Raw genomic sequence first — 27593 nt, 5'->3', positions numbered from 1 at the left:
ACAGTGAATTCACTGTATTCAAATGACCTCCGTAATCACCAGATCCCAATCCAGTAGAGCACCTTTGGGATGTGGTTGAATCTTTTCTGTAAAGGTAATGTGAATCTGAATCTGGACAGTTACTCAGGACCAAACAGACCATTTACATAAAGCTTTGTTTTTAGATTCATGGCTGATGTTCCTTTACATGAGGTCATCCAAGGACTCTACAACAACTTCATCTAAATAAAATATTGTTGTTGGGTTTTTTTTGCTCCCTCCCATGTTTTTCCTTTTATGTCCTGTGTACATAAGTACATAATCAGATAGTCTACAGACCCAGAGAGCACTATTTAAACATCATCAAATCTGAAACTAAATCTGCATTTGTATGTAATATAAGTATGTATATGTGCCTTTGTAGCTCAGAGCGTTATCACTAAACCATCAACTTCAAGGACTGATGTTCTTTATCTAATAAACTCCCCATAGAAAAAAATTCTGATTTGCAAAAGTACACTAGCACCATGTCGGTAATTCATTAAAAAGTCCATCAAAACACGAGTTTGAATTTCTTTTGGCTTTTTATAGTCTGGATTGCTCAGTTCACTCAGAGATCACTCAGCTCCAATGATTTGTCTCACAATTTTTTATTGTTAAAAAAATGACCTGTGTCTCACATCTCACCATGTATCCTGGCAGTTTGCCATATAACTGGCATTGATATTGGGTATGACGGAAAAATAAACACACACTGGGGGCGATCGTGGCTCAAGAGTTGGCAGTTCGTCTTGTAATCAGAAGGTTGCTGGTTTGAGCCCCGGCTCCGACAGTCTCGGTCGTTGTGTCCTTGGGCAAGACACTTCACCCGTTGCCTACTGGTGGTGGTCAGAGGGCCCAGTGGCGCTAATGTCCGGCAGCCTTGCCTCTGTCAGTGCGCCCCAGGGTGGCTGTGGCTACAGTGTAGCTTGCCATCACCAGTGTGTGAATGGGTGGATGACTGGATGTGTAAAGCGCTTTGGGGTCCTTAGGGACTAGTAAAGCACTATACAAATACAGGCCATTTACACAATATTTACTTGGAAGGAAAATGTGTTTTTCGGTGACATAAAGTATTGTGCAAAAGTCTCAAGCCACCTGTCAATTCTTTACATTTTGCTAGAAACAAGAGAACAGTGTAGAGCGATTTACTGAAACGTGCAAACATGGAAATACAGGAGGCAAAAACAGAGTTTATACAATTCTAATGATCTTAAAACCATGACTGAGATAGATTGCTGTAAACATCTGTAAACATCTCACTTGGTACATATTGATTTGAGCCACAAATTTTAAATTTGGTTACCCACTGATTTTCAACCCAGTTCTTGTGTTTCTTGTGTCATACCTCAGCCTTTTCTCCCCATTCATCTGGTGTAAATGCATATTTTTTAGGCGTGCCACAGTGTTTGTCCTCCATTTATTTAGTTTGCTCATATTTTTTTAAGGACAGACGCCACATCATACTGAGATGTAAGTTTTCAGCTAACTGCTCTTTGGAAATCCCCTTGTTGGTGCAAAAAGCTATTTTATGCCTGTCTAACTGCTTTATCTTTGGTCTTTTTCACAGACCCAGCTAAAATGTGAAAAACAAGAATTTGTTTTTGTTGCAAGTAAAAAAAAGCACATGTGCCTAAAGATACAACTAAAAATAGTTTCTTTCCTAGGGTGTCTGTTATGTGTAGACACAACACTTGCTCGTCCCTTGTGTTAGGTGCATTTCTTTTGCTTGAATTATTCATTCTGTAGAGTCAGGTGACTTAAAAAACAAGAAAAACATTCCTCTGGAAGTGGTCGGCTACAATGACTGAACTGAAAATGAGTGAAAAACAGCCCATGGCAAAAGAAACACATAATAAGACTTTCAGAAAGCCTGGAGAGCTACAGCTCAGGACAAATCTTTTCACGCACAATATGAAGAGTGGCTCAAGAATATTGCACAGTACTGCACTGGAGAACGACACACTTAGAAATTAAAGCCTTTTGCTGTTTTAAAACATATGATATAGTGACCGCTCGGGACTAGTTATCAGTAACTAACTTCATAAACATATTTGTCAGAGGATAACAGCTGTAATGAATATGATGAAGACTCTGCTAGACTAAAAAAATCATTCAAAGTTTGAAAAAAAGGAGGGTTTTTTCATACATGGAGTTCTTTTGTAATGCTGAAATGTAGTTTGCATGAAGATGAAGAAAAGACATTTGACATGCAGACCCTCAATACTGTCTCTAACTATACACACACACACACACACACTCTGTCTTTGGCAAGACGCTATAATTCTGACGGAGAGAAAGTAACGTTTCAATCCAAAATGCTTATTATGTTTGAATGAATCACTTCATTAACATTAAAAGAATTGAATCACCAACTCACGCGTACTTTTGCTTTACCGTCATCAGATTAATGGTAGCAGTTTGGCTTACTCGTGACAGCAAACGTTTTCATTTGTATTTCATTGTTCCTTATGACGTTTTGCTGATGATGTTTTCAGCTTGTCACAGGCTCATTGGCCTTACCTGTTCTGTGATTGTAGTCATTATGTTTGTGTTGGACTGGAATAAACGTGTGCCACACACCATTTGACAGTCCCTGTACATGAATTCATTATTCTGTTAATGTGCACAAACCCACTGGCTTCTTCATACCGACCAAAACCCAACAACCTCGAAACAGTTCATATTCAAATTTAAACCTTAGCCTGAAATGAATATTTAGAGACTTGTCACCATATAGAGCAATACAAAAATCCACAATTTCATGTTAATATCTTCTTAGCAGGCGAAGCTATATCACAAAGGCATTCAATTTCATCGAAACAGTGTTTAGTAACTTGTCAAAGACTATTTCCTAAGAAAGTTTAAAGAAAACTTAATGACAGTTTTCTTTGCTCACAGAAAACTGACATTAAGCTCTATGTTTATCATTTTTGAAAAGCAGAGAAATGTATTTCAGATGAGGTGATAAGTTTTCAGTGTGTCCACCTCTACTAAAATGATCCTTCAGGCTCAGAGCCATGAGCAGAGTTTATAATTGCGGCCACCGTAGATGATAAATCAATCAGAGAACATGAGACACGTCAGTTGCTGTAAGGTTTATCCCAGTGAGGAAGACGAATTGCAGATGTCTAGTATTTTCTGGATGACATCTACCTTTATGTTTCCGTCTAGAGCTCGGCAAAGCTTCCCAACTGTACACCCAATACAGCCCTCCTTCATTTTCCAGCGCTCCAGCATCTGGTGCACCATTTCTGGCAGGCCATCACGATAGCAATCATGCTCTATGGTCTCTATATCCACATTGGTCAGACCCAAACGCCGCGCACAGCGCTTCCACTTGGTCCCAATGTTTTCTCTCAGCACGTCCAGGTGCTCCTCCATCACAGCATGGTCCTCTAACGGAAACACAAGATAAATATATTACAGAGGTGCCAGCAGCAACAGAATATGCTGCATCCAGCGAAAGAAAGTAAAGTTTTATGAGGAAGGAAATGCAATATGTTTGTTAGAACTCAAGGAAACACAAAATGCGTTTTGGTGAATACAGTACTGTGCAAAAGTCTTGAGCCACCACTCTTTTATTTGTATCTTGCTTCCAAGGAGCCAGGAGTCATTTTTAAAAAGTGGTCTTGATCAATAGTTCTCCAGGCTTTCTGACAGTCTTTCAAAGTTTTTCTTTGGACACTGGCTGCTTTTTTCACAGATTTTCATTGCATTCCTTGTACCTGACCGTTGTCAGAGGAATCTTTTTTCTTTAAATGAACCAGTGCTGTGTCTCCACAAAGCTTATTTCAAATTGTATTTCTAGGTTCTTTGTTACTAGCAGTCTGTTCCAAAAACACATCATTTGTTCACATTTTCTCCAGTCGAATTGATGAAAAATGCCAACAAACAGTATTTTTGCACAAAAAGATGTTTCCTAAAGACCTATTCTCTAAAACGTTGGCATATCTTGGCATTAAGGTTAGTTTAATTTAAGATATATTAGAGATAGAGATATATTAGAGCCATTCTCAATGAAGGAAAACCAGGAGACGAGGCTGAGGTATTCCAAATTACACAAGAACTTACTGGAAACCAGTGACAACACTCATATGGAGTGATGAATTCAAATGTTAAAGTTTTAATTCAGATTTTGATCTGCCATTCAATACCATCTGGAAAGCAACATCTTAATTTGCAACAGCCTGAATTTTCAGCATGACAATGCATTACTGCAGTATAGGCCTACCTGGATAGAAAAACACTGTCATGGATTGAGGCAGTGTGGGATCATCTTGAGAACAGAAGAAAAGGCAGCAAACATCCAAAGAAGAGCTTTGAATGTACTTCGAGAACCCTGGAGAACTACTCCTCAAGACTACTGAAAGAGCTCAGTCAGAAGAATAAAGATGGTAATACCAAATACTGACCTTGTACAAACTCTATTATTGCCTTATATACTGGATTTCCTTTGATGTTTGCACGTTTCAATAAATTTCTGCACCTATTTACCATTTTTTTCTAGCAAACCATGAAGCAATGAAGAGTGGTTGAAGACTTTTGCACAACACTGTAACACTATATGCAAAAATATTTCATTGCTCACAGAAAAACTTAGAAGGGCAAATTAAAGCTTATGGGTTTCTAATGGTCATATGTGACTATGGATGGGTATCGTTTAGGTTTTATCCGATACCGGTGCCAAATCGGTACTTTTGAAACGGTGCCGGTGCTCAAACCGGTGCTTAAAGAATGGAGAACACAAAATTGGTCCAAAAACCTCTCATGTTCAGCTGTTTTTTGTAAAAAGATAACAATGTTAGCCTTTTCTGCAGCTATGGGGCATATATGGTATCACTCTTGGCTGGAAGCAGTGCTTAAACAATGGAAAAAACACAAACTTTGTCCTAAACCTCTCATGTTTAACTGTTTTCCACTTTTTCTTTGGTCATTTTAGCCTTTTTGGCCAGGGTGAAGGGAGTATCTGCCATCAAACAAGAAGACAGCCGCATGTAGCTATGATGATGTTTGCTAGTTCACCTTACCTGCATTAATGTAATAACGTGGTTAGCCTACTCAACGTAAATTAGCTACTCACGCAGAGAAGAACTGCTGCTGCTGCCACCATCATCCGTCATCCGTCATCATTTCTGCTACACTGGCAGGGCTAGGGGCCAGGACTCTCCTCTTCGTGTTTTTGGGGGATGTTGCATAACAGGCAACCCACCCGCAGTAGATGTGCTCGGTGTGAGGTCTCGCAGCAAGCTATCAAATACGGCGCATTTCTGGGCTTTTAAAAAAAACGCTATGCGTCGCCAGGTGTTTCATCGGATTTGAGGTGTTACCTCCTTTAACAGTATCACAGTATCAGCTTAAAGCACTTGTTGCAGGCTGCTGAGTTTGCATATTTTGCTATGAAGTACAGCCAGACTTTTGACCGCTTCGCCTTGGACATTTTTAATCTGTAGCTCTGCTCTAACAGAACGTACGTACCTGGCCCCGCCTACTATCCTCGGAAACGTAAAATGATTGGCTAGAATCTAAAGTGTATCACAGCTCAGGAAAAAAAAGCACCGAAATAAAGCACCGAAATGTGCGCTGCTTTTCGGTCTGGTTACTACCGTTTATGTCAGATGGCACCGGACACCGGTACCTATCCCTATATGTGACCAAACTATCTCCGGGGTTTGGAAAGATGAGCCAATAAAAATAAAAATCACAACAACGTGTTCAACTACAGCTCTAGTAAATTAAAAGTGCATTTGTGATCTTCAGGCATGAAAAGTTCATAAACAGACAGAAATGTTATGTTTTACCATATTTCTGAATGCCTTCTTTGATGGGAGAGTTAGTTGAGCTGTTAGCAGATACAGATGACAAGCTAAGAGAGGGGTCATAACCTCTGATGCTCATTGTGTTGTTGCTTCCAATCTGAATCCCGCTGGCATTCTGAATGTAAAGGGGTCCTGGTCAGAAAACAAAAACAAACACACGTAAACACAACTGATCCAAAAACAAGGAGATAACACAAAAAGCTGGAGACACCCCTCAGGGATTAGATTCAGAATTTCTTCAAACACTTATGTTTTAATAGTACCCTGATCGTGCATCTGGCAACTCTTTGAAGTGGTCAAAAGATGTCCAGAGGTGAGGTCAGGGGCAGACGTATCAGACACTGGGTAAGTTGGCCAGGACTGCTGCCGGTCGAAGTGGGAGTGGGGATGTTGCTGGTTAAACGCTGACAGAGAGGGTGTGCTCGAAGATATAGGTAAGGGGAATGGAGTAGGTGTGGAAGAGGTCTCAAAGGCACCTGCAGAGGGACGATACCAAGGCTCTTCCTGGTTTGCGGGCCGGAACGGCTCAGCTTTTGTCCAGGAGAGTACAGAAGATTTTTCTTGTTCTGGTTGCCGTGCAGAGTGATCCGAAATGCTGACGTTGCTTCGCAGGAAAGGATTTGCGGTATGGAAGGAGTTGCCAGCATCGGAGTGGTTCTCACAGTTATAACTGCCGTGTTTGTGGTACTGAAGCTCCCGATCCAGCTTCTCCTGCAACTCTGAAGGGCTGTTACTTGCCTTAGCATCTGTCTGAAGATGCCCTGGACATTGTTCATATTGGTTGCCGTGCAGATCCTCGATACTGGCTTCAACTGGCACGGACACACTTCTGTCTGAACTTATCAACGGAGCGGGGCAATCTACAAGTTGAGGAGAGACAGTAAAACAATAAAGCTGCTCAAAGGTTTTCAGGATTTCTAAACAGCATTAAATGTAGCACAGAATGCAAAGGAGGGGATCAGAAAATATACAATGCGTTTTTTTTCTGACGACCGGGTTTACGGAGCACACTCACCTCCTGAAAAACTTTCAGGGCTCACTGATAAAGACTTCATCTTCTCAACAAGATCATCTGGGCCTTCGTATGAATTCTGCAATAATAAATAAATAAATTTTAAAAAACTAAAATTTTAATAACACTGTCATTAGGAAGATATGTTACACTATATATATAATGTTTGTTTTTATTAAAATACTGCTTAATGTCTGTGATTATTTTAAAAAAAAGATCACATATAGAAAATATTTATTCAACCTTCAGGTGAAGTAAATCTTCCTCTACAAGCGGTTCAAGGTTTTCCATGTAGAAAGGATGGAAGATGTTGTAGGCCTCTGCGAGACATTAAATAAGAGGAAAGAAAACTGACTCAACAAAACTCAACAAACAAAAGTGTTGCATTCACTTTATACACTCACTGGCCATTTTATTAGATACATCTGTTCGACTGCTCGTGAACACCAACAAGCAACTCGATGCATTTAGATGTGTAGACATGGTCAAAATGACCTGAAGTTCAAACTGAGGATGATTTAAGTGACTTTAAATCTAGTGTGTTTGTTGGTGCCAAAGTGGCTGGTCTGTTTATTCCAGAAACTGCTGATCTACGGGAATTTTCATACACGACCAACTCTAAGATTTACATATGAACATGATCTAAACAAAGAGAAAATATTGTTATTGTATTGTATACTATTGATACTAGACCTCAGAGGACAATGGACAGACTGCTTTGAGCTGACAGGAAGGCAACAATTACTCAACAGCAAGATTAATTCACATAACCACTCATTACAGAAGAGCATCTTATCTGAATGCGCAACAAGTCGAGTCTTGTGGCAGATGTGTTAGAGCAGCATAAGACCACAGACTGAGTTCACTGCACTCAAACTGCCAGATCTCAGTCAGACAGAGCATTTGTTGGATGTGGTGGAACAGGAGATTTGCATCTTGGATGTGCTGCTGACAAATCTGCAGCAACTGTGTGATCCTATCGTGTTGATATGGACCAAAATTTCTGGGAAATGTACCTAATGAGTGTACGTGGTTTCATCAATGAGTGCTATTTTGCTTATAATTCACAAATACAAAAAGGAAACCTTTAAAAGTCGGCCGTTCCTCAGGATTGCGATCCCAGCATCTTTTCATGAGCTGAATTATTTCAGAAGGTGTGTCTTCTGGAATAAGATCCTCTGCCGGTCGGTCACCGTTACGAACACACTGGCTGATTTGGTCTTCACTCCTGGCATCTGGGCATAAAAAGATGCTTTCTTTAAATGCTGTATGCAGTGGATATGCTACATCTGGTAATCTTTGGCAAACTTTGGCATGTCATGATATCACAGCTCACTTGCATATGGCTCTTCCCCTGTGAGAATGACCCACACCACGATGGCAAAACTGTACACGTCAGACTTCTCAGTGGAGGGATTATGAATACTCTCCAGGTGCTCCGGGGCCATGTAGCTCAGTGTGCCAGCTCCTCTCACACCAGTCGATCGCCCCATACGGCTCTTCCTGCGAGATTCCTCCTTGGTGAGTTTACTCCACGTCTGGCAGGTGGCCAGACCAAGATCTGCAATCTGCAAGAAATCCTTCACCATGACTGTGAATGCCAGCAGACAGAATCCTACATGTGTCATGACCCAGAGAGTGTAATGTACCTTGATGTGAAAATCCTTGTCCACTAAGATGTTTTCTGGCTTGATGTCCTTGTGTATGATACTCTTTTCTGTGAGGTACATCATTCCCTCCAAAATCTCTAGAATGATTCTTCCCTTGATAGATATCGGCACACTGACCTGAAGAACACAGAGATTATAGTGTAATAATGCTCCAGTTCATGATAAACTGACAAAAGTGGAACTCTTTAAGGCGACACGCTATCGATGAAAACCACAAAAGCTGTGTTTGTTACAGGTATTTATTGATTTAAGCCTACTAACGGTCTCCAGCATGTCCAGAAGGTTGCCTCTGGGGATGAGTTCCATGACAAGAGAGCAATCTCGATCCTCCATAATCACACCCAGCAACTTGACCACTCGCTCATGGTTCAGGCTCGCCATGATCTTTCCCTCCTCCAGTAGCGATTTTTTACTCTCCCTGGAAAGTTTGTTAAATGTAATAAGAGAAAGCTTTTGCATAGGAAAACTGACAATGCGAGCATATTCTTACCGACTTCAATAACCCAATTCTGACATCTAAGCATGTGTGGGTGTGCAGTAACAGATAAGTAAGAAATATAGTCTTTAATTCTGTGTTTCTGTTACCATTTATAATCATACAGACAAGCCAGAGCAGTGATTCTGTTTCTAGTGCTACAGAAATACATTTATCATCTTATACTGATAGGGATTAAGATAAAGACAACATTTTTTTAAATTATGTTAAACATTTTTTTGGTATTTGGTGGAGCTGATTGAAAGTACTGAGGCAAGACTTTGGATTGGCACGTGCCTCACAGCGCATCTGAGATACAAACAATAAGCTGACAAGTAAAAATATAAGCAACAATTTTTATAATCACTGTTAATATTTTGTATTTATAAATACATAAATACAATTATAAATTCATTTTGTATTTATTTACATGCAGACTGTTATGGGGACAACGCACTACATTTGAAATTTTGTCTCAAAAAATAAAAAGTGAACAGATATTCTTCACAATTTAAAAAAAAAACTAAATAGTCAATAATTAATAGAATAAATAATTCATGGGAAAGAACCGTTTTGTTTTTGTACAGTCCAGGCATGTCTCACAAGAAATCTTATGGCCTTGGATCTAGTAGCTAATTTAGTCTGTGTTCTTAGTGCTAGACTGAGTATTATCCCTAACTTTAAAACTTTACCCTTTATAGGAACGAGTTTTCTTTAAATTCGTGTATATCCGGATATAAAAACTGATTTTGGACTTCTTCGGCATTGAGCTGAATCAACCTGTCTCCATTTCCTTGTTCAAAAGGGAAGTGGTAGTGTCCAAGGTAGTGTCCCTTTTCACAGCACACTACCTTGGTATAGACAACCGTAATAACGAGTACATTCATTTACATACGTGTGTATTCATCTGTGTTATTATACTTTCTGCACGCTCTAAAAGTGTCTCGCTTGGTTGCGTGGAAAACTTCGCAGGACACATGATTCAAGTTATCGTTGGACGAAGGGGAATACCCTTGGGTAGCACATGCAGTAACATATTACAACAACTACAACAACTTACTCGTTGCGCAGACGTCCAGTGTACATAGTCTTTAACACCACCTGGCCCAGCGTCACATGATAACATAGGTAAACTTCTCCAAAACCTCCGTAATCCAGGGGTTCTTTTATAATGAGATCCGTCGACCTCATGTGAAGTGAGGACTCCGGCGCGGTGGCCATCCCTGGGAAGAATTCACAGTGTCACATCGGAAAAAACAAAAAACCTAGCCGTGACAAAGCGCACAGGACACAGTTTAATTAGTGAATCGGCTAATCAACATCCGTAACAATCACAACACTGTGACAGAGGTCAGCTAACAACACAGGCTATCCCAAAGTGTCGGCATCTTTAACTGACTTACTTCCATAACTAAATGAATTACTCGGGAAACAAAACTGTAGGGGGAACACATCCATTCACTTCCAGTATCAAACAAAACAGTTACCGAAAATGTGCTGGAAAGGTCCAAGTAAAGCAGTTTATTTCTATTTCCGGGATTTCCTCGACGACCTACTTCAAAAGTGAAAAGCGCAAGATAAAAAGAAAAAAACTACAAGCAGGCTTATAAATCGATGACAGAAACAATCCAGGGGTGCTAGTAGATTCAACTATGTACTGTCGGAGGTGCCTTTAACACAAAGCAGAAATACGGGATAAGATTATTAATCTTTGTGTGCGTTTGTCTTGTCTTATCTGTTGTGTTCACATTGTTTTTTCTCTGGGGGGGGGGGGGGGGGGGGGGGGGGGGGGCAACACTGCAATTTTTGCCGATCGCTGTAAATCGTTGAGTGTCACGTTGGTGCCACCTAGTGGTGAAACTCTTTGAAGGAGAGGCCTGTTCATATTTCATGATGGTGACACTGATGAATCGCTCTAGCTGGATCTAAACGGCAGTTGTCATAGGAGGGAAAAACAACGTTCTCATCGAATTAAAAAATTAAGGTGTAAGCTAAGCTAAGTTAAGATGAGGACTTTGACGTTTTATTTTATTTTTTTTAATAATAACAAAAAACCCCAAAAGACAAGTTAATATGATGGAGTAATTAAAATGAAGCACTGACCGAAAAAAAAAACAAGTTCATTGATAAATTGAATATTTATGCGAAACTAGAGCGGGAAACCACCTGAATTGTAGCCACTGACAATGTGGGCGATGTACTACAAGTAGGCCTACATTTTGGGCAGCCTATCTGTGAACGCCCACACTATAAATTCCTCCTTTTGCACACCAAAGCCACATCAAAGCAGTATCATATTTACCTGGCTCATATTGTCTCCATTTTATTGCCTTGCAAGTTTTTTTCTTCAACTTTTTTCTGTTAATTACATTTATTGGTGGTAATTGACACTTGAGGAGAAATGGAGTGCTCTTACCAACAATTAAAAGACAAAAACAAACTGGTGAGTGAAATGACTGAATTCAAGCTTAAATTCCACCTACTTATGACTGCTTGGAGATTCACATAGATGACCTTGTTTAGTGGCACAGTATCGGGCAGCGTTCTCATTCAGTTTTGGCAGTTTACAAATGAGTTTAGGTCCAATAGTGTGTTGACTCTCTCTATAAACTCAACTTACTTTATGGCAAAACTACAAGAAGTGATAAAAATATCTGATGTTGTCTCCTGCCCAGTTTTCTTGTGAATCCAAGTAACATTTTAGATTGATTGATTACTATTAGAGTACATTCACCAGTGTGCAGAGCTCTTAAAAGCAATAAAACTAGGGGAAAAGTATACATACCCTCATGCATAAACCGGATGGGTGGACTGATAACCAGCTCGCATTACTCTGTGTAGTAAGTGCATCACATCTCTGTCGCAGATGCTTTCCTCCCATTCAAGCTGTAGAGTAGAGGCTGGCAGTCACAAGCTGCCCCACATAGCAAAACAACACATTACCAGGAAGTTAAGTGAACTGGTGTCTGCGGTGTAAATGTGCTGTCAATGTTGGGCAGTGGGTAGCAGCACTTCCTGTTGATGTCTTTATCACAGTAATTATCAGTAGAGATCTGACATATGCCATCATTTCTCTGTAATAGCAGCACTGTAGAGTCCCGAGCCTGTCGTTGGTTTTTCAGTGCCTCCTTCAGCAGTCACACTCTATTTCTGTTCAGACTGGTTAACTGCCAGAATGCATCTAGTTGATTGTGTCTGCAGCATAGATTAAAGTTTTTTTCTAACCAAACATGCCTTCATATGTTGTTTGAAAAATCATTTGGATAAGCGCGATTTCTGGAAGAGCCTTTTCAAAGGTGTCACAATAAAAGTTGTGTTGTTGGTGGAGAGGGCATCCACACTGGCTGGTCTGTAGGGGAAATCAGTAATATTTACTGATTTTTTTAATAAATAAATCAGTAAATATTTTATAATTCACTTTGTTGCAAACAGTGGTTTTCGCTGTGTTTTCAATTTATTTTAGTTACTTCAACCTGTTAGATAAAAGGAATAAAGTCAAGGTTCTCTTGGTTGAGGGTGATAAGTCACATTCTATACTCAGCTTGCAGATTCTGTTTCCTGTTTGTCCTGCTTAAAAGCCTTTCCACAGGTGCCATCATTCTGCTGGTGGTGGTGATGGCATCCAAACTGGGTCGTCTGTATGGAACAGAACAAACAACCTGTGGATACTTTGTGTTTTGCTTTGTTAGAAACCGCGATCTTCAGTGTTATTGCACTGTGTTGTTATAATGACATCAAAGGAAATAAAGACAAGTATTTTGTGAGGTTTTGGTTGAAGGTGAGAAGATCCATTCCTGTCTGTCCTGGCTCTATCTATCTATCTATCTATCTATCTATCTATCTATCTATCTATCTATCTATCTATCTATCTATCTATCTATCTATCTATCTATCTATCTATCTATCTATCTATCTATCTATCTATCTATCTATCTATCTTTACATGCAAAATGATCAATATTGATTAAATTACTGAGCTTTTCGTTGATTTCGATAATTATATTTTTATGTGGGGCTGTTTAACTCCTCCACACACATCTACTACAGGTCTGCAACGCCCTTTGCGTTAGGGAACTACAGCTCCCAGCATCCACCTCGGGAACCTCGGGCAGCAGTGCTCGGCTCGCTCGGACGCAGACCTACTGCGTTTGCTCCCCTTCAGCGGGTTTGGGAAGGCATCGAGACGCCGGATACGCGTTTTCCAGCGCCGAGGCTGCAGCGTGTGACATTTGTTCCAACTCTTCTCCTGTGAGGCGGGTCTTTCAGCATGGGTAATGGCATCAACAAGGTACGATTTTCCTCTCTTCCGTGCTCCTCAGGTTGGAATTATTGTGTGAGCGGTGCTCAGTGTTTTAAAGATAGGTGCTGGTCATTTTTGGACGTTTCATAGAATAAAAAGTTTGGTTCCTCGTTAACTTTGCAATATTAGAAAATGTAGCATCGCTGTTAGAATACTTAATCACAGCACAGTTCAGTGATCAAACTAGAATTATTTTTGGCATAGTTATTGTTTTTGTTGTTGTTGTTGTTTTAGTTATTATCATTTAGTGCCTGAATATTTATCTATTCAGACCATCAAATGACACAATTTGTAATTATAACTTCATATTTTAGGGTTTCATTTATCTTTGTAGCTGACTGGTCTTTAATCAGTTTGCACCACCTCAGTATCAATCATTGGTTTTTGATATAGCAATCGGTATTCTTTTTCCTTATAGGTCCTTCCTGATTTATACCTGGGAAATTTCAAAGGTGTGTCTCATTTTCTCTTTATTATTATTATTTTTAAATTGACTTCTTATATGTGTGCAGATATAATAACGCTGTTCGACTGTGCTGTTATGCGTTTCTGTCAGATGCAAGGGACAGAGAACACTTAGCCAGAAACAACATTACACACATCCTGTCGATTCATGACAGTGCAGCTCCTATCCTCCAGGTGAGAAGCTCCCTTTGCCTTATAATGTCTCAGCACCCAGGTGTATCATAGAGGTACACATATTGAATTTCTAATAAATTTTTAAATAGAGTCATCCAGCAAACAAGCTGAGCAGATTGATTGGCTGAGAGCAGTCAGACACCCTCCACAGTTGACCCGGTCTGTCAGGTTGTTCAGGAACCACTGTGTATCAGTAGCTCTTTTCCTTGAGCAAACAGCTCTCATTTCCGTGCGAGTAAAACATACACAGGGGACTTTCTTTTACTCATGTGATTCTTTAGAGTATCATGTAAAATGCCAGTCAACAGCAGTTGGTTTGTCAGTGTGCTGAGTTGTGTGCCTGCGTGGGTTTCAGAGTAGGCGGTTGTTCTTGTCTCAACCAGCTCGGACTATGCGGTCTCTCTTCATTATTCTTTTTTTTCTGGATTATTGATTTTGACGCTTTAACATGTAAAGACACCCCCCACCCTGCCAATGGTACCTCCTGAACAGCAGGGATAGAGAGCACAAACTATTTACAAAGAGAGAAATGCAACAGAGAGCCCGAGGTTGGTCTTGTCATGGTTTCTGAACTTCCAAGATCCCATCAAGCATCAGCGGGATAAGTTGGAACAGCTGAGGTTGCCGCAGGACATCAAAGAGTTCCCAGGTCCATGACCTGACAGCTCAGAGCTAATTTAATGGGACAACAGAACAATTAGGCTGGCGTTTTTAGTATAGTGGCTAATCAGCTTTAGTTACACAGCCTGCCCTCACCATAAGCAACACACATCGTGAATCACTGATTGTGTTGGTGACATTTATTATATTCTTCATTCTGTTAGCTGATCTGTGTTAAATATTTAGGAGAACGTGACATTTGACTAGTATACTCTGTCCACCAGGAGATGACCTATCTCTGCATTTCAGCAGCTGACCTTCCCACACAAAACCTGTAAGTACCAAATTGTGCAGCACAGCAGCACGGCACAGAACAATGAAAAGCTGAGGCAGAGTGAGAGAGTACTACATCCATTTGAGGCTTCTTTGTGTGGGTGTCTAAGGTTCATTTTCTCCAAGATAAAGTGTAAATGATATGCTTTCCCAAGCTAAACATTTATTTTCTGACAAGAGCACAGTAACACAAATGGACTGAGCTCTTGGCTCTTATTTTGGTAGGTATGTGTGACGTTCAAATACACGCAGTTATTTCTATGTGAAACTAGAGAAGATGGCCAAGGGTGGTGCTTGTGTTACAATAGTCTTTAATTATATTCACACTAAAAGCAATGACCAATGTCTTGCAGCTAAGTCCTTGAATTATAGCACGATTATTGGCAAATGGTATGCTGGCTAGCTAGCAGAGGTATACAAACACACCTAGACATGTTCAGTGCTGTGAAAAAGTGTTTGCCCTCTTCCTGATTTCTTATTTTTATAAATGATAGTTTCATTTATTAAGGGAAAAAGTTATCCAAACCCACCTCGCCCTATTGAAAAAATAACTGCCCCTAAAACTAATCACTGGTGTTGCCACCCTTTAGCATCACTGTGGAGAAATGTTGGCCCACTCATCTTTGCAGAATTGTTTTAATTCATCCACATTGGCGGGTTTTCCAGCATGAAAGGCCTGTTTAAGGTCATACCAAAGCATCTCAGTCTGATTTCACTAGGCCACTCCAAACCCTTCATTTTGACCCCTTCAGAGGTGGACTTGCTGGTGTGTGCATAACTCAAACGTGCTTAAACTTCAAGAACTGACACCCAAAAAGTCATTCTCCTTCATGACTTTTTGGTGGAGAGCAGAATTCATGTTTCTGTCAATTATGACTTGTCGTTCAGGTCCTGAAGCAGCAAAGCAGTCCCAGACCATCACACTACCACCATCATGTTTGACTGTTGCTATGATATTCTTTTTATGAGATGCTTTTGTTAGTTTTACACCAGATGTAACAAATTTAACATGTCTGGCAGTAATCCAGGCTGGATGTGGAGTGAAATTCAAAAAATCTGAAACGCATAAGTATGACAAAAACACACAAAGGAACTCAGGAAGGGAGGAAATCTTTTCACAGAGCTGTACATGTGATATGCTACAAATATGCACACATGTGCACCTGCCATCTTTAGCACCCCCATATGTCTCATACCTCTAAGGTTTTGAGAACATGACATTTGCTGTTCGAGACCTGTTGCATGAAATATGACACCAGCTACTTGAGATGAACACACCCTGATTCTCATGGGGAGAGGATGAGCAATAGTTTCACATGCCAGTTACAAAAACATTCCCATGCCTTTCACAAAAACATGGCAAAGATAAAATAACAGCATATAGTCTGCGATTTTGTGTTGGCATAGCAGTTTTTAGGTAGTCAGGAGCCATTTTTACATTCCTTTTTTTGTACCCCACAGATCTCAGTACTTCAAACAAAGTATTGTTTTCATGCACGAGTCCCGCCTAAAAGGAGAAGGCTGCCTAGTTCACTGGTGAGACCTAGATTACTTGTATCTTTACCTGCAAGCTAGAATTTAGGTTCACTCAAGCTTGAGAGGTGAAATTTGAATAACGGACCTACATAGATTCACTCTGTCTGTCTCAAACAGTTGCAGACATGGTGAAATTTAAATGTAGTTAATTTAAAGCTGGAAAAAAAAACCCAGATCACAACAAACAAGTGCACAAATGAACTCATGTGTGACTGCTTTGCAGAAGAGATTAAGTGATAAAAACCTATTCTTGAACTTCCTAAAACAGAGTACAGTAACAAGTCTGACTGCATTGTGTTCGTGTACTAGGGTAGCTGACCAAGTGTTCACAGGGTAAAGTTATATTTGGCTAGACAGAGGGTCTTCTCAGAAATACAAGTGGCTATTTTTAAGAGCTGCTTTTACAATGCCTTCTCTAATTATGAATGCTTAGTCCCTTGTTCATTGCAAAGGCCAAAACTTATTCATTTATTTTATGTATCTCACCTTTACCTTTGCTTGCAGTATAATTGTGCAATAAATTGTGTGCACAGAATACAGAATTATAAATATTCCTGGTAACAAATCTTTTTTTCCAGTTGCTGGACTGGACTTCCTGAACTTATCTTCCTTTTTAAACAAGATGCGCCGTGTTAAATGCAGTGATTACTGTCAGAATTGGACTTTCATTCCACCTTATTACCACCACTACTTCTTTGCATGATAGTTTTATTTGCTTGTGTTATTAATAAACATCTGCACACTCTGAATATTCATCTACATTTTTCTAAATGAGGACAAATTGCTCAAACCAGGACATTGCGCTTGCTTGTACAAATGTAACACGAGTCATTTGCTATCTACAGTAAATGTGTCATGGGTGAATACTGACAATGATTTATTCATAATTGCTAAATCTTGTAGTGTTTGTTTTCCATCCCGCTCTTCATACAGTTTGGCTGGTGTGTCCCGTAGTGTCACGCTGGTTGTAGCTTACATAATGACGGTGACAGGATTGGGCTGGCAGGAAGCCCTGGCTGCGGTGAAGGTGGTCCGGCCGTGCGCTGGCCCAAACCTGGGCTTCCAGCGGCAGCTCCAGGAATTTGAAAAAACTGAAGCTGAACAGGTTGGTGGTAACAAAGCGAGCATATTGAAAATGAAGCATGAAAAGACAGGAAGTATACCCTTGCAATTCAAACTGACATCATTGTTGTTTTATATGTAGTAAAATTGCCTACGTTGCTTTTAACAGACTTAACCTTTTCTTCCTATAGTTCAGAGAGTGGCTACGGACGGAATACAAGGAGAATCCTTTTAATGATGAAGCTGATATACGTGACTTGCTTGATCAGGCATCCAAAGTCAAGGCTGAAGCAATAGAAGAACTTGCAAACACCCCACCTGGAGGTATCTGATGAGCTGTTTTGATGAGGTCTTTGGAAGATTATGGAAAGACAAGTTACAGACCCATCTGGAAGTCTGTGTTTGTATCGCAAATGGAAGGATTCTTTAAATATCATGGACATAAAATACTGCAAAAGACTATTCATTATTGTGTACAGTCCACAGTCATTTTTAGTGTTGATTACTTGATGTTCCTGGTACTGTTTTCTTAACTTATAAATGTTCTGAACTGTGTGCTGTTATGATTTCATATTGTCCAATAAAAGTAATGAATTCAAGTGTTTTGTGAGGTTTCTGGTCAGTGGGCTGTCATGTTGAAGGTGATAAGACACACTCTGTGCTCAGTTTACAGCTCTGTTTCCTGGTTGTCTTCCTGTTTGTCTGTGTTCCGGGGGGAGGTCATGCATGGTGGCATCAAAAACACCAAGATAGAGTTCTTTTAATCGGTCTTTTTTGCAGGTGTCGCAGAGACTAAAAGAAACTAAAATACATCACTTTTGTTTTACCATTATGAGATTTTGTATGCAGCAGTCTCCTATACACACTTCAGATAGCTGGGGAGGAGCATGGGCAGCCACTTGATGGCGGTATTACTAACAAAGCCCTCCTATAATGAGAAGCTTTTTGAATTCAACCATGGCTTTTCTTTTGACGATAATTAATTAAACCCTGTCATCATCTACCTCTGCTAACAAATAGCACATGAAAGACTTTAAAGGCGTTTCCATCAGCAGTTTTATTTGTGGAAAATAGGTTGGACGTGCGGACTTTTGCAAGAATAAATTGGTGGGGAAATATTTTTGTGAGCGTAGCTTACAGGTAATTGTTCCATTCCGTCCCGGTGTCTGCTCAGGGTGTCTCTAAAGGGATTCCCCACCGCAGCGCTGTGTGGGCGCCGAGTTTCACAGAAATGAGCGCCCGAGCGCTTAACATCTCCTCTTGAACTTCTCAGAGCCCGATAGGCTCCTCCCTTTAACAAATTAAGATGTGATAACGTTGAAGAATTGGAACCCGAAAGCTTCAAAACAGATTTCAACGGTGGACCTGACATATTCAAAGGTAAGCCAGATCAGCGCATTTTATAAAGAAAATTCACACAACCTCTCTGTCTGGCTCTCTATATATTCTTTCATTATAAAAAAAAAAATACATGTAAATATTTAATATTCTTATGAGACCCCACAAGTTTCAGTCAGGTGAAAATGTCAGCATTTAACTACACGGGCAAAAACATGAACTAGTTTGTGTAATTTTGGCATTAAATTAGAGTTATAGCTCCTAAACAATACAGCATTAAAAAAACCCCGCTACACACCTCTGTAAACCTGGGATTAAACTCTTGCGGATGAATCATAACACTTTCTTTCTTTTTAATTTATGCACGCGTCTCATATAAGTCACACTTCTCTGACAGAAAAAGGAAATTGTGCCAAACGTGATTGTTATATTTACTCACTTGAGCCAGATCACGTCCTTTACTAACGGCGTGACTGCATGAGGAAATTCTCTGCGAGCTTGAGCTCACTAACAGGGCAAATCTTTCATTAATTAAAAAAAACGATGACTTTTCGGTTTAAAATTGCAACCAAACATGTTGTAAGTGGTCGAATCGGCAAATTAATAATATCAGATTTGGGGCGAGGACTAAAACTTAGAATCAAAAATAATAAATAAGCTAGAACGTTTACTGCGCCCACAGGTCTTATATGTGTTGAGTTTGATCTCATTTTATCTCAGTTTGCACAGATGAACCTGGATGAAGACAGTGGCCTGTCAGTCAGTTGCGGCAATGGCAAACTGAGACAGTGGCTCATCGATCAGATTGACAGCGGGAGATATCCTGGCCTGGTTTGGGAGAACGATGAAAAAAGCATCTTTAGGATTCCGTGGAAGCATGCAGGAAAACAAGACTATAACAGAGACGAGGATGCTGCACTCTTTAAGGTCAGACCATCCCGTCTTTCTCCTCACAGTGCACCTAAAACATCTGACAATTGCATTTTGAACGCTTTGCATGAATTATTGCAGCAAAAAGTATGAAAAATGTAAGCTACTAAACATGTGCTATTTCATTCCAAATTCCTGACTTGCTTTGGCATGACTAAAGAGGAAGTTTAAAGAAAAATCTCTTCACTGATTAATGCAGGCATGGGCGATGTTCAAGGGAAAATATAAGGAAGGTGTAGATAAACCAGATCCCCCTACATGGAAAACCAGACTACGCTGTGCCCTTAATAAAAGCAATGACTTTGATGAAATAGTTGAAAGAAGCCAGCTGGACATCTCTGAGCCGTACAAAGTGTACAGAATCATTCCAGAGGGAGCCAAAAAAGGTAAGTATTACATATAGTTAGATATTGTTCATGCAAAATACTCTAAAGCTGTGTAGAATTACATGAAGCACCACTTTTAACAACCTGTGTAGGACATGTCACATGTAGCTTGGAGTAAAATGGTTGTATTTGGATTCCTGTGCAAGTAGTACAGGCTACAAGCATGCCATAGCCATAGCATTGATTCACCTGCACATACAGAATACTGACACATTTCACACAGCAACTTATATTGTTTATAGTCTATGGCATTTTTTTTACATACATATGCACCACTGCAGTTGTGATGAGGCAGGAAGCACAAAGGAAGCCAAAGCATGTACCAAAAAGGCCGTAGTGCTTTTTTTAGAGGGCTTCGGTTACTAAGTGCAGGGTGCACATAACACAACCAGACGACCTCCAGCCTTGCATAACTAAGTCTCTGCCATCATACAACGCTTTTTGTCACACCAGAGCAATTCTTGCTATCTGTACTAACACTTTATTCTCCAAATAAACAAGATTCAGATGAACTCAATCATCTGTTGCACTAGCTTTGAAAATAACCCTGTCACTCAAATTAAAATAGCACAGCTTCACAAGTGTGCAAAACGTATTCACAGTTCAGCCCTGCCAAAATAAATTTGATTAGTGTGGTTTGTGACATATTGCACCTCACATATTTTTACAACTCTGTGCAATAAAGCATTGTTGTTCTGAATCTTTCTTTTCACACTATTTCTCCTTTATTTTTAAATTGATTATTTGGGAAATCATTTTTGGGTTGTTTTTTTTTTTTTTTACAGGAATGAAGATGACCAGTGTGGAGGAGACCTCACCACATGCAAATAACCTTAGCTATATTCCTCCATATACATCCCTGCACAATCAGGTCAGCAGATTTTGTGGCTGAGCCTAGCACATACATGGGAACGAAATGTTTCGGTTTAATGACATACTTTCTGAGTGACCACTCGTTTGATCTTTCAGGTACCTGGTTTTATGGTTTCTCAGGAGAGAAGGGACTGGAGAGATTACCACGCACCTCCAGAACAACAGCCTCTTCCACATCACCACGGGCCACTTCCAGAGCTGCAGTATAGTCAGTGCCACTATCCATCATCAATCAGTCGGGCCTGGCCAGGGTCACACTCAGAAAACGGTACAATATTCACCTATACATGTTACGCTTTACAGATATGACATTCAGAATGGGCTAGCATTTTTCAAAAGTTTCAGTGATTTCTGTTCCAGACTGAATGATGTAAAAGATTAAGTATAAAGGGAACTTCCAATCATGTCTTTTTATTTTGTAATGTAATGCTTTTATCCAGTCGTAGTTGTAGGAGTTTATTTACTTTCAGTCAGAACGTTATATTTTAAGTATGTCAATATCCTGTTAATCAAAAGCAAATCTTAAATAACATATAAACAACTATTTAGCTGCAGTATCTTCCTTACAAATCATGATATATATTTGATGTTACCACCTGTAGGCAAACCTGGCTTTAAGAGTGATTATCCACAGTTCCACACTCATGCTATGGTGCGCTAGATGAGATACATTCTTCATACTTCCTTTGTTAAAAATAAGAGTTTAAAATTATTCTTCCTGCCCTTTTAAATTTTTGCATGCTCCCCTTCTAATCATTGCACGCATTTATTTTATTTCATTAATTTCATGCAGGTATTCAGCTCTCCTTCCACACCTACTTTTCAGAGTCTCAACCGCCCATGTATGCAGTGGACCATAACAATGCCATAACAGGTAAAGAACTGTTTCAGGCCCATTTAAACAGATACTCTTACTAACTCCTATGCTTGTTTCTAAATATTCACTAATCTACACTACATCTATTTGTGTGGCTAGGTAAGAAACTACAAACACATTACGCATTTAGTATTTCCATTTTTTAAATCTCAGAACATGAAACATGTCTATTTAAAATAGACAAAAACTCAGGGTTGAGAATATTTGGGGAAAGGTTAGAAGGAAATAAGCAATACTCTATATGCAAAGACTGCGAAAATAAAAGTTTTATTTAAGTTTAGCAATTTTCGAGACCTACATTTTATCATACAGTAAGGCTCAAATTTTTATGTTCCTGATGTATGCTTTTCTCTTTCCATCAGATCTTAGCCTGCACGTGTCCCTATTCTACAGAGAGACTTTGGTAAAGGAAGTTACCACCACCAGCCAGCAAGGATGCCGGATCACTTCTTCCTCCTCTCCCTCCTCTTCCTCTCCTTCTTCTCCATGCCCAGAGGACAAGTTTCACAGTGGGGCAGAAGTCATTCTTTTCCCATTCCCATACCCTGAATCTCAGAGACAGGGTGCTGAGATGCTTCCTAACATACTAGACAAGGGAGTGCTTCTGTGGATGGCAGCCGATGGGCTGTATGCTAAGCGCCTGTGCCAAGGCAGAGTATATTGGGAAGGACCTCTGGCTCCATATATGGATAAACCCAACAAGTTGGAGAAGGAGCAGTCATGCAAATTGTTTGACACCCATCAATTCCTTATTGGTAAGTGATATCTGCTGTGCTACAGTGTTTCCACCTACAGCACACAAAAACGCCCAAGAAAAGTGATGCAGTCCAATGCAATATTTCTGCTTTTGTGAAACTGTAAATGTTAACTTTCTGTTCTGTTTGTGGACCACAATGTGAAAGTGCTTTTCAGGGCTTTTATTTTAGTTAGGTCAGAAAATCTTTTCACTGATTAATGTCTTTTTTTTTTTTAAATAGGAAAAAAAGTCTTTAGAATTTGCACAGAATATGTTAACCTTGAGTTTCATGATGAAAAAACATTTTCTATACTTATACACTGGTTGCCCACTGACAAATCCATTTAACAAACATATGCCCAGATCTGGACTGTACAGCTGCTTTTAAATGCCAAATAGGTAAGGTTAAAGTAAAAGTGTTATCATGTAAAATCCTGGCTTTCTCCATAGTTTAGTAGTTTGAACTATAATGAAGCAATATTACGGATCCAAAATCTGAATCGTCAAAGAAACAAGTAACTAAACCTGCCTTATACTGTAGAATTTCCCCATAACTGTTGGCAATTTAGACGTAACGTATAGCACACACTGACTGCCTTTAAAATATAAGAGCTATAAATATATACCGAAGTATATTAGTAAAATGTGTTATTTTTGCGAATTAGTTATTTTTCTTATTTAAAACTCATAATTTGAGGTGTTTTTATTCCATTATGCTGAATTGTATTGCAAGCTTTTACAATATTTCTTGAAGGACAAAATGATTTCATGAGTTTCCATTCAATTTGCTATTCAGATCATACAGATTACACACACACTTGTTTTCAATAGACATTTTTGTCTATTTAAGCCAATATATCTTCTGCTCCATCTTTTCTTTTGTCCTAGCGTAGAGGATACTCGTATGGAAAAAAAACAATCGGTCATTAAATTCCTTGACAGGTTTGAATAATTAACATTGTAATGGTAAACAGCTTCAGTTACTTAAAGCATGTCGATGGCTTTTGATCATATTGATAATGGTTTTGATAATGGAGATGACAATGAAGAAGGTGGAGATAGCTGCAGGTGGTGTGTCTGGGTAAGTCCCTCTTAAGTCTTGAGGTAGCATTAAGAAGCCACTCACATTCTCAGCAGGGGGCCGAAGCATGTGGAGTCCCCACCCACCTCCTGTGGTCCACCACACTGCAAGATAATGCTTGGTGTGCCATTTTACATTAAATTTTGCGTCATTCTCATCAGTAGTTTCCAGAAAAGTCATCATGATTAAGGAAAATGTCACGTTAGCAAGAAGGGGATTTTAATGTCTTTTTTAGTAACCTGAAATCTAAACATGTCATGGCTGAGTACATATTGGGTTTTGTGTTTATTACACCTCATTTTTTTTGGTTAAACTTTCTTACCTTGTTCTTTTTTCTAACAGAACTTCAAGATTTTGCCCATAATGGCCGTCATGTACCAAGACACCAGGTGGTGCTATGTTTTGGAGACGAATATCCTGACCCACAACGCCCTAGGAAGATGATCACAGCACAGGTACATAAAACTCGCTTAAAACTGTAAAACTTTACCCAATAAAACAAAAAACAAAGCAAAAAGAACAATAACTGTAGGCGATGAAAACAGATTTTAAATGATCAATCAAAGTAGTCTGTATTAATATTAGAAAATGCATATTTTCAGAAAACAAGAGATCTGAATACCATCCTTTAATTGGAATCAGTGTAGTTAAACAAGAGCCTCTGCTGTTTATGATACTGGAGCTAAACTTAAAGCTATATTTCACTTGCTTTCTTAGATTTTATTTGTAACTGAAAACGGTCTGTTTCTTGGAAGTTGCATGTTAGTTATACCATTAGATGTATAACTAAGGTCAGCAGCTTTCATTCGTCATTCGTAAAATAACAGAAAATGGATTTTACTGTTGATTGATTAGCATGTTTTTATGTGAGAGATGTACATTCATAACGGCTACTGGAGAGAGGGATGGATGGTGGCTGAAAAGGCGATATTCTATTTAAAAATTAATAATTAAAAAAAGAATTTCCTAAGTCATTAATTTTGTTTTATAACAAATGGGCCTAATTTCCCATTATTTGTTTAAAAAAAAAAGAAAAAACGTAATTTTCTTTCAAGCTAGCGAACTAGTTAGCTAACAAGACTGATATATTATTTTGCCATTTTTGATATTAATTAGAGGTTATAGTCATGATTTTTGGGAGGGAAAAATCAGAAATAAAAGCCATAAAGTCTCCTTTTTCCACTGGTTGTTTTAGTTGTTTGGTCTTTGCTTGTATAGGTACGTTAACATACATGTTTCATACATCGTCATGTTCTCCTTTTAGGTGGAGCCTTTGTTTGCCAGGAAACTCGTGTACTATTACCAGCAGAACAATGGTCACTACCTACGGAGCTATGAACACATCCAGGAACAAAACACCTCTCCTACAATTGACTATCCCTCTTCCCAGAGACCTCTGCAGCATATTCAGGAGTGACATGCATACAAAACACACACACACACACACACACACACACACACACACACACACACACACACACATACATACATACATACATACATACATACAAATGTACAGGACTGTGAATGTAATGCTTCAACTTTTTATCATCGCTTGTGACTGCAGTCCTGTGTACAGTAAGCGGTAGAAACTGTCACGTTAGCTAGGGGTAGAGATGGGGAAGACCCTGTTTTCACTTGCACACCTATGCATCGTAGTCTTTGTGTCTGTGACTGTGGAGTTTTTTTTTCAACAAATATTATTGTGACAGTGTGAAGGATGCGGTTTGTGGGTAGGGGGATGAGGAGAGCGGAGGGCAACTGAGACAGGAAGTACTAGCACAGGTGCACAGGAAGAATGGCCCCTAAGACAAACACTGATATGTTAAAGCGATAAAACAACATGAATGAATAGTTATTTAGTTAGTTATTTACAGGTAACAGCTGAAAATGTGATTCTTGGTCTTATGCAGTTAAGTGGCACTGAAGACAATAGCCAGCTCTACTTCTTAGCACAATGTATTTCTACACTCGACTACAATACATGATATGGTAAATAACAGTTGCTAGATAGGGAAGTGAATCATAAGATAGTGTAGTCCAATGTATTTCCCAAATTCTTAGTTTTATTGATAGAGCTGGAAGAAAGTGAGAGAAAATTATAATACAGATGCACAAAAAGCCTTGAACACTGGTTCTCAATTTCAATCTGGTTCTCACGCAGCCCTCCTGCAAGATGTTGCAAGATAATCTAAGGGGTCAAAAGCTCATTACTGATATTAGAGTTTCTACAGAAATTTTTTAAAAAAGTTTCAAAACAGCCTTTTTGTAACCATGGACGCTGTCTTCTTTGTCAAGCATTCAAAACATAATTTTGACCCATTTCCCCTATTGAAACGTAGAGAGATACAGCATTCTGCATTACAGGGCTTACAAACCATGCTGTTGTCCATGAGCTGTTCTACTGCTGGTCATGATTAGCACTGAACTAAGTGAACTGACGGAAGCTGACTGGAAAATCACACTCATCCCGTAAGTTGTAGGGAAACTATACCTGTTCCTCTTGACCTGAAACTAGTGGCCTAATAAGTAGGAAGGAAAACTACCTTTGTGGTCCAAGTGCCGGTTTACACAGGGAGGAGTTCTCTGTTTCCCATGCCTGAGGGTAGATTCTGACACACAAGGTAGCCAACGAACGATATTCATGACACGAGATGGCACTTTGTGAATCGCTAGGCAGTATAAGATGAATAATGCCAAAATGAGTCGAGTGGAATTCCTCACGCTGCTGAAGCCCTAGAGGTTAATGCTGAAGGACGAGGGATAAAGGTTTTGTTATGTTTTTCTTCTGTGATCCAGAGTTTCAATCTCTGCATTTAGTTCCTTCACACTTAAACCACATTACTTTCACAATGGCTTCAAATGTCTGACCAAAATGTTTTTGTTTTTTTTCATGAATCTTAAATAATTTTCCCTCTTAAAGATCGCTCTCCTGAAACTGCCCGATTGTCCACTGCATGAAATTGTGTTTCACATTACTTCACAGTCAGAAATGTCACATAATCAGAATCAGACAGCTTAATGTACAACGTGCCGTTGTGTGTGTGACAAAGCACATGTGTCCATGTGTGTAGGTGTGTACGTGTGTGTCACACAGTTGCAGAATTACTGTTATCTGGAAGTGACATTTATGGACTCAGGACAAAACATGTGACTCCCCCACCTACAGCATCAGTGACTCAAACACAAACACACACCCTTTTCGCGTCACAGGTTACAGTTACAGTAAAAGCAAACTACAGCTAAAACCACACGATTTTCTTTAATTGTTATTGTAAACGTTTTTTATTAAAAAAAAAAAAGGATAAGAATCAGATATTAACATGGAGATTATTTTAATATAAAACTGCCATGAGAACAAATTTATTTTGGAATAAACTTTTTAACTACTCATGTGTACTGTGCTTGGTTTATGTTTGAGCTCCCCACATTTGCAGAAAAAGGGTGGATGAATAAAAGTCACATTTGGTTAGAAAAACAAAAAAGAAAAGAAAAGAAAAACACATTCACACATTTGCCATGGTGTTTCCCCCTTTGCAGGAAGCCACATAATTTGTAGTCAGGCTTCAGTTTTTCCGCCTTTATGAGCCGTTACTCCAAGTGACATTGTCTAAACTCGCAGCTTGAAGCTCTGGAGCTGACAGTTTAGTCAGCTAATGCACACGACATTGTTTAAAAGACTTTATAGAGGAAAATGAAACCACATGCAACACATCAGCTGCAACACTTTCTCCAAAAGAGAGTGATTCTGTTTGTTCCGTCTTGACTCAGTGACTTGATGAATCTGACTGTGGTAATAATGCAATATGAGCACGATATACACAAACTAATACTTGATATTTTTAACCTCAAAAATGACATTGCAAAATACATCACAGCAATCATTGTAACACTGTTGTGAATTTATC

At 39.4% G+C, this 27593-nt stretch overlaps 3 protein-coding genes across 4 annotated transcripts; 2 read left to right on the top strand and 1 right to left on the bottom strand.

Annotated features, from left to right (window-relative positions):
* Positions 1-613: 613 nt before the first annotated feature.
* Positions 614-10722, bottom strand: ripk1l (receptor (TNFRSF)-interacting serine-threonine kinase 1, like). The gene is made up of 11 exons (XM_082512135.1): positions 10482-10722; positions 10055-10217; positions 8781-8937; positions 8499-8636; positions 8186-8417; positions 7935-8084; positions 7093-7169; positions 6853-6928; positions 6101-6697; positions 5820-5969; positions 614-3416 (listed from the first exon to the last, which is right to left on the bottom strand). Exons 2-11 carry the CDS (start codon positions 10213-10215, stop codon positions 3118-3120), a joined length of 2037 nt encoding a protein of 678 aa, XP_082368261.1. The 5' UTR covers positions 10216-10217; positions 10482-10722; the 3' UTR covers positions 614-3117.
* Positions 10723-13089: 2367 nt separating this feature from the next.
* dusp22b (dual specificity phosphatase 22b) lies at positions 13090-18045 on the top strand. Its single transcript, XM_082514142.1, has 7 exons — positions 13090-13282; positions 13713-13746; positions 13851-13933; positions 14818-14867; positions 16328-16402; positions 17336-17507; positions 17656-18045. The coding sequence occupies exons 1-7, from the start codon at positions 13262-13264 to the stop codon at positions 17794-17796; spliced, it is 576 nt and encodes a 191-aa protein (XP_082370268.1). The 5' UTR covers positions 13090-13261; the 3' UTR covers positions 17797-18045.
* A 239-nt stretch (positions 18046-18284) lies between these two features.
* Positions 18285-27078, top strand: irf4a (interferon regulatory factor 4a). Of its 2 annotated transcripts, none has more exons than XM_082512270.1 (9): positions 18285-18844; positions 19523-19729; positions 19932-20118; positions 20904-20989; positions 21088-21259; positions 21785-21865; positions 22231-22623; positions 24028-24140; positions 24950-27078. In XM_082512270.1, exons 2-9 carry the CDS (start codon positions 19532-19534, stop codon positions 25100-25102), a joined length of 1383 nt encoding a protein of 460 aa, XP_082368396.1. In that variant the 5' UTR covers positions 18285-18844; positions 19523-19531; the 3' UTR covers positions 25103-27078. The 2 variants fall into 2 exon arrangements, with proteins under 2 accessions (XP_082368396.1, XP_082368395.1); XM_082512269.1 differs by lacking the exon at positions 18285-18844 and adding an exon at positions 19188-19381 and having other exon boundaries at positions 19532-19729.
* The last annotated feature ends 515 nt before the right edge of the window (positions 27079-27593 follow it).

Source organism: Aulonocara stuartgranti (genome assembly GCF_965226115.1).
Source record: "Aulonocara stuartgranti genome assembly, chromosome: 18".
In the NCBI taxonomy this organism is placed as follows: domain Eukaryota; kingdom Metazoa; phylum Chordata; class Actinopteri; order Cichliformes; family Cichlidae; genus Aulonocara; species Aulonocara stuartgranti.
Note: the sequence above shows the minus strand (reverse complement) of the source record. Positions and strands in the feature narration are given on the sequence as shown.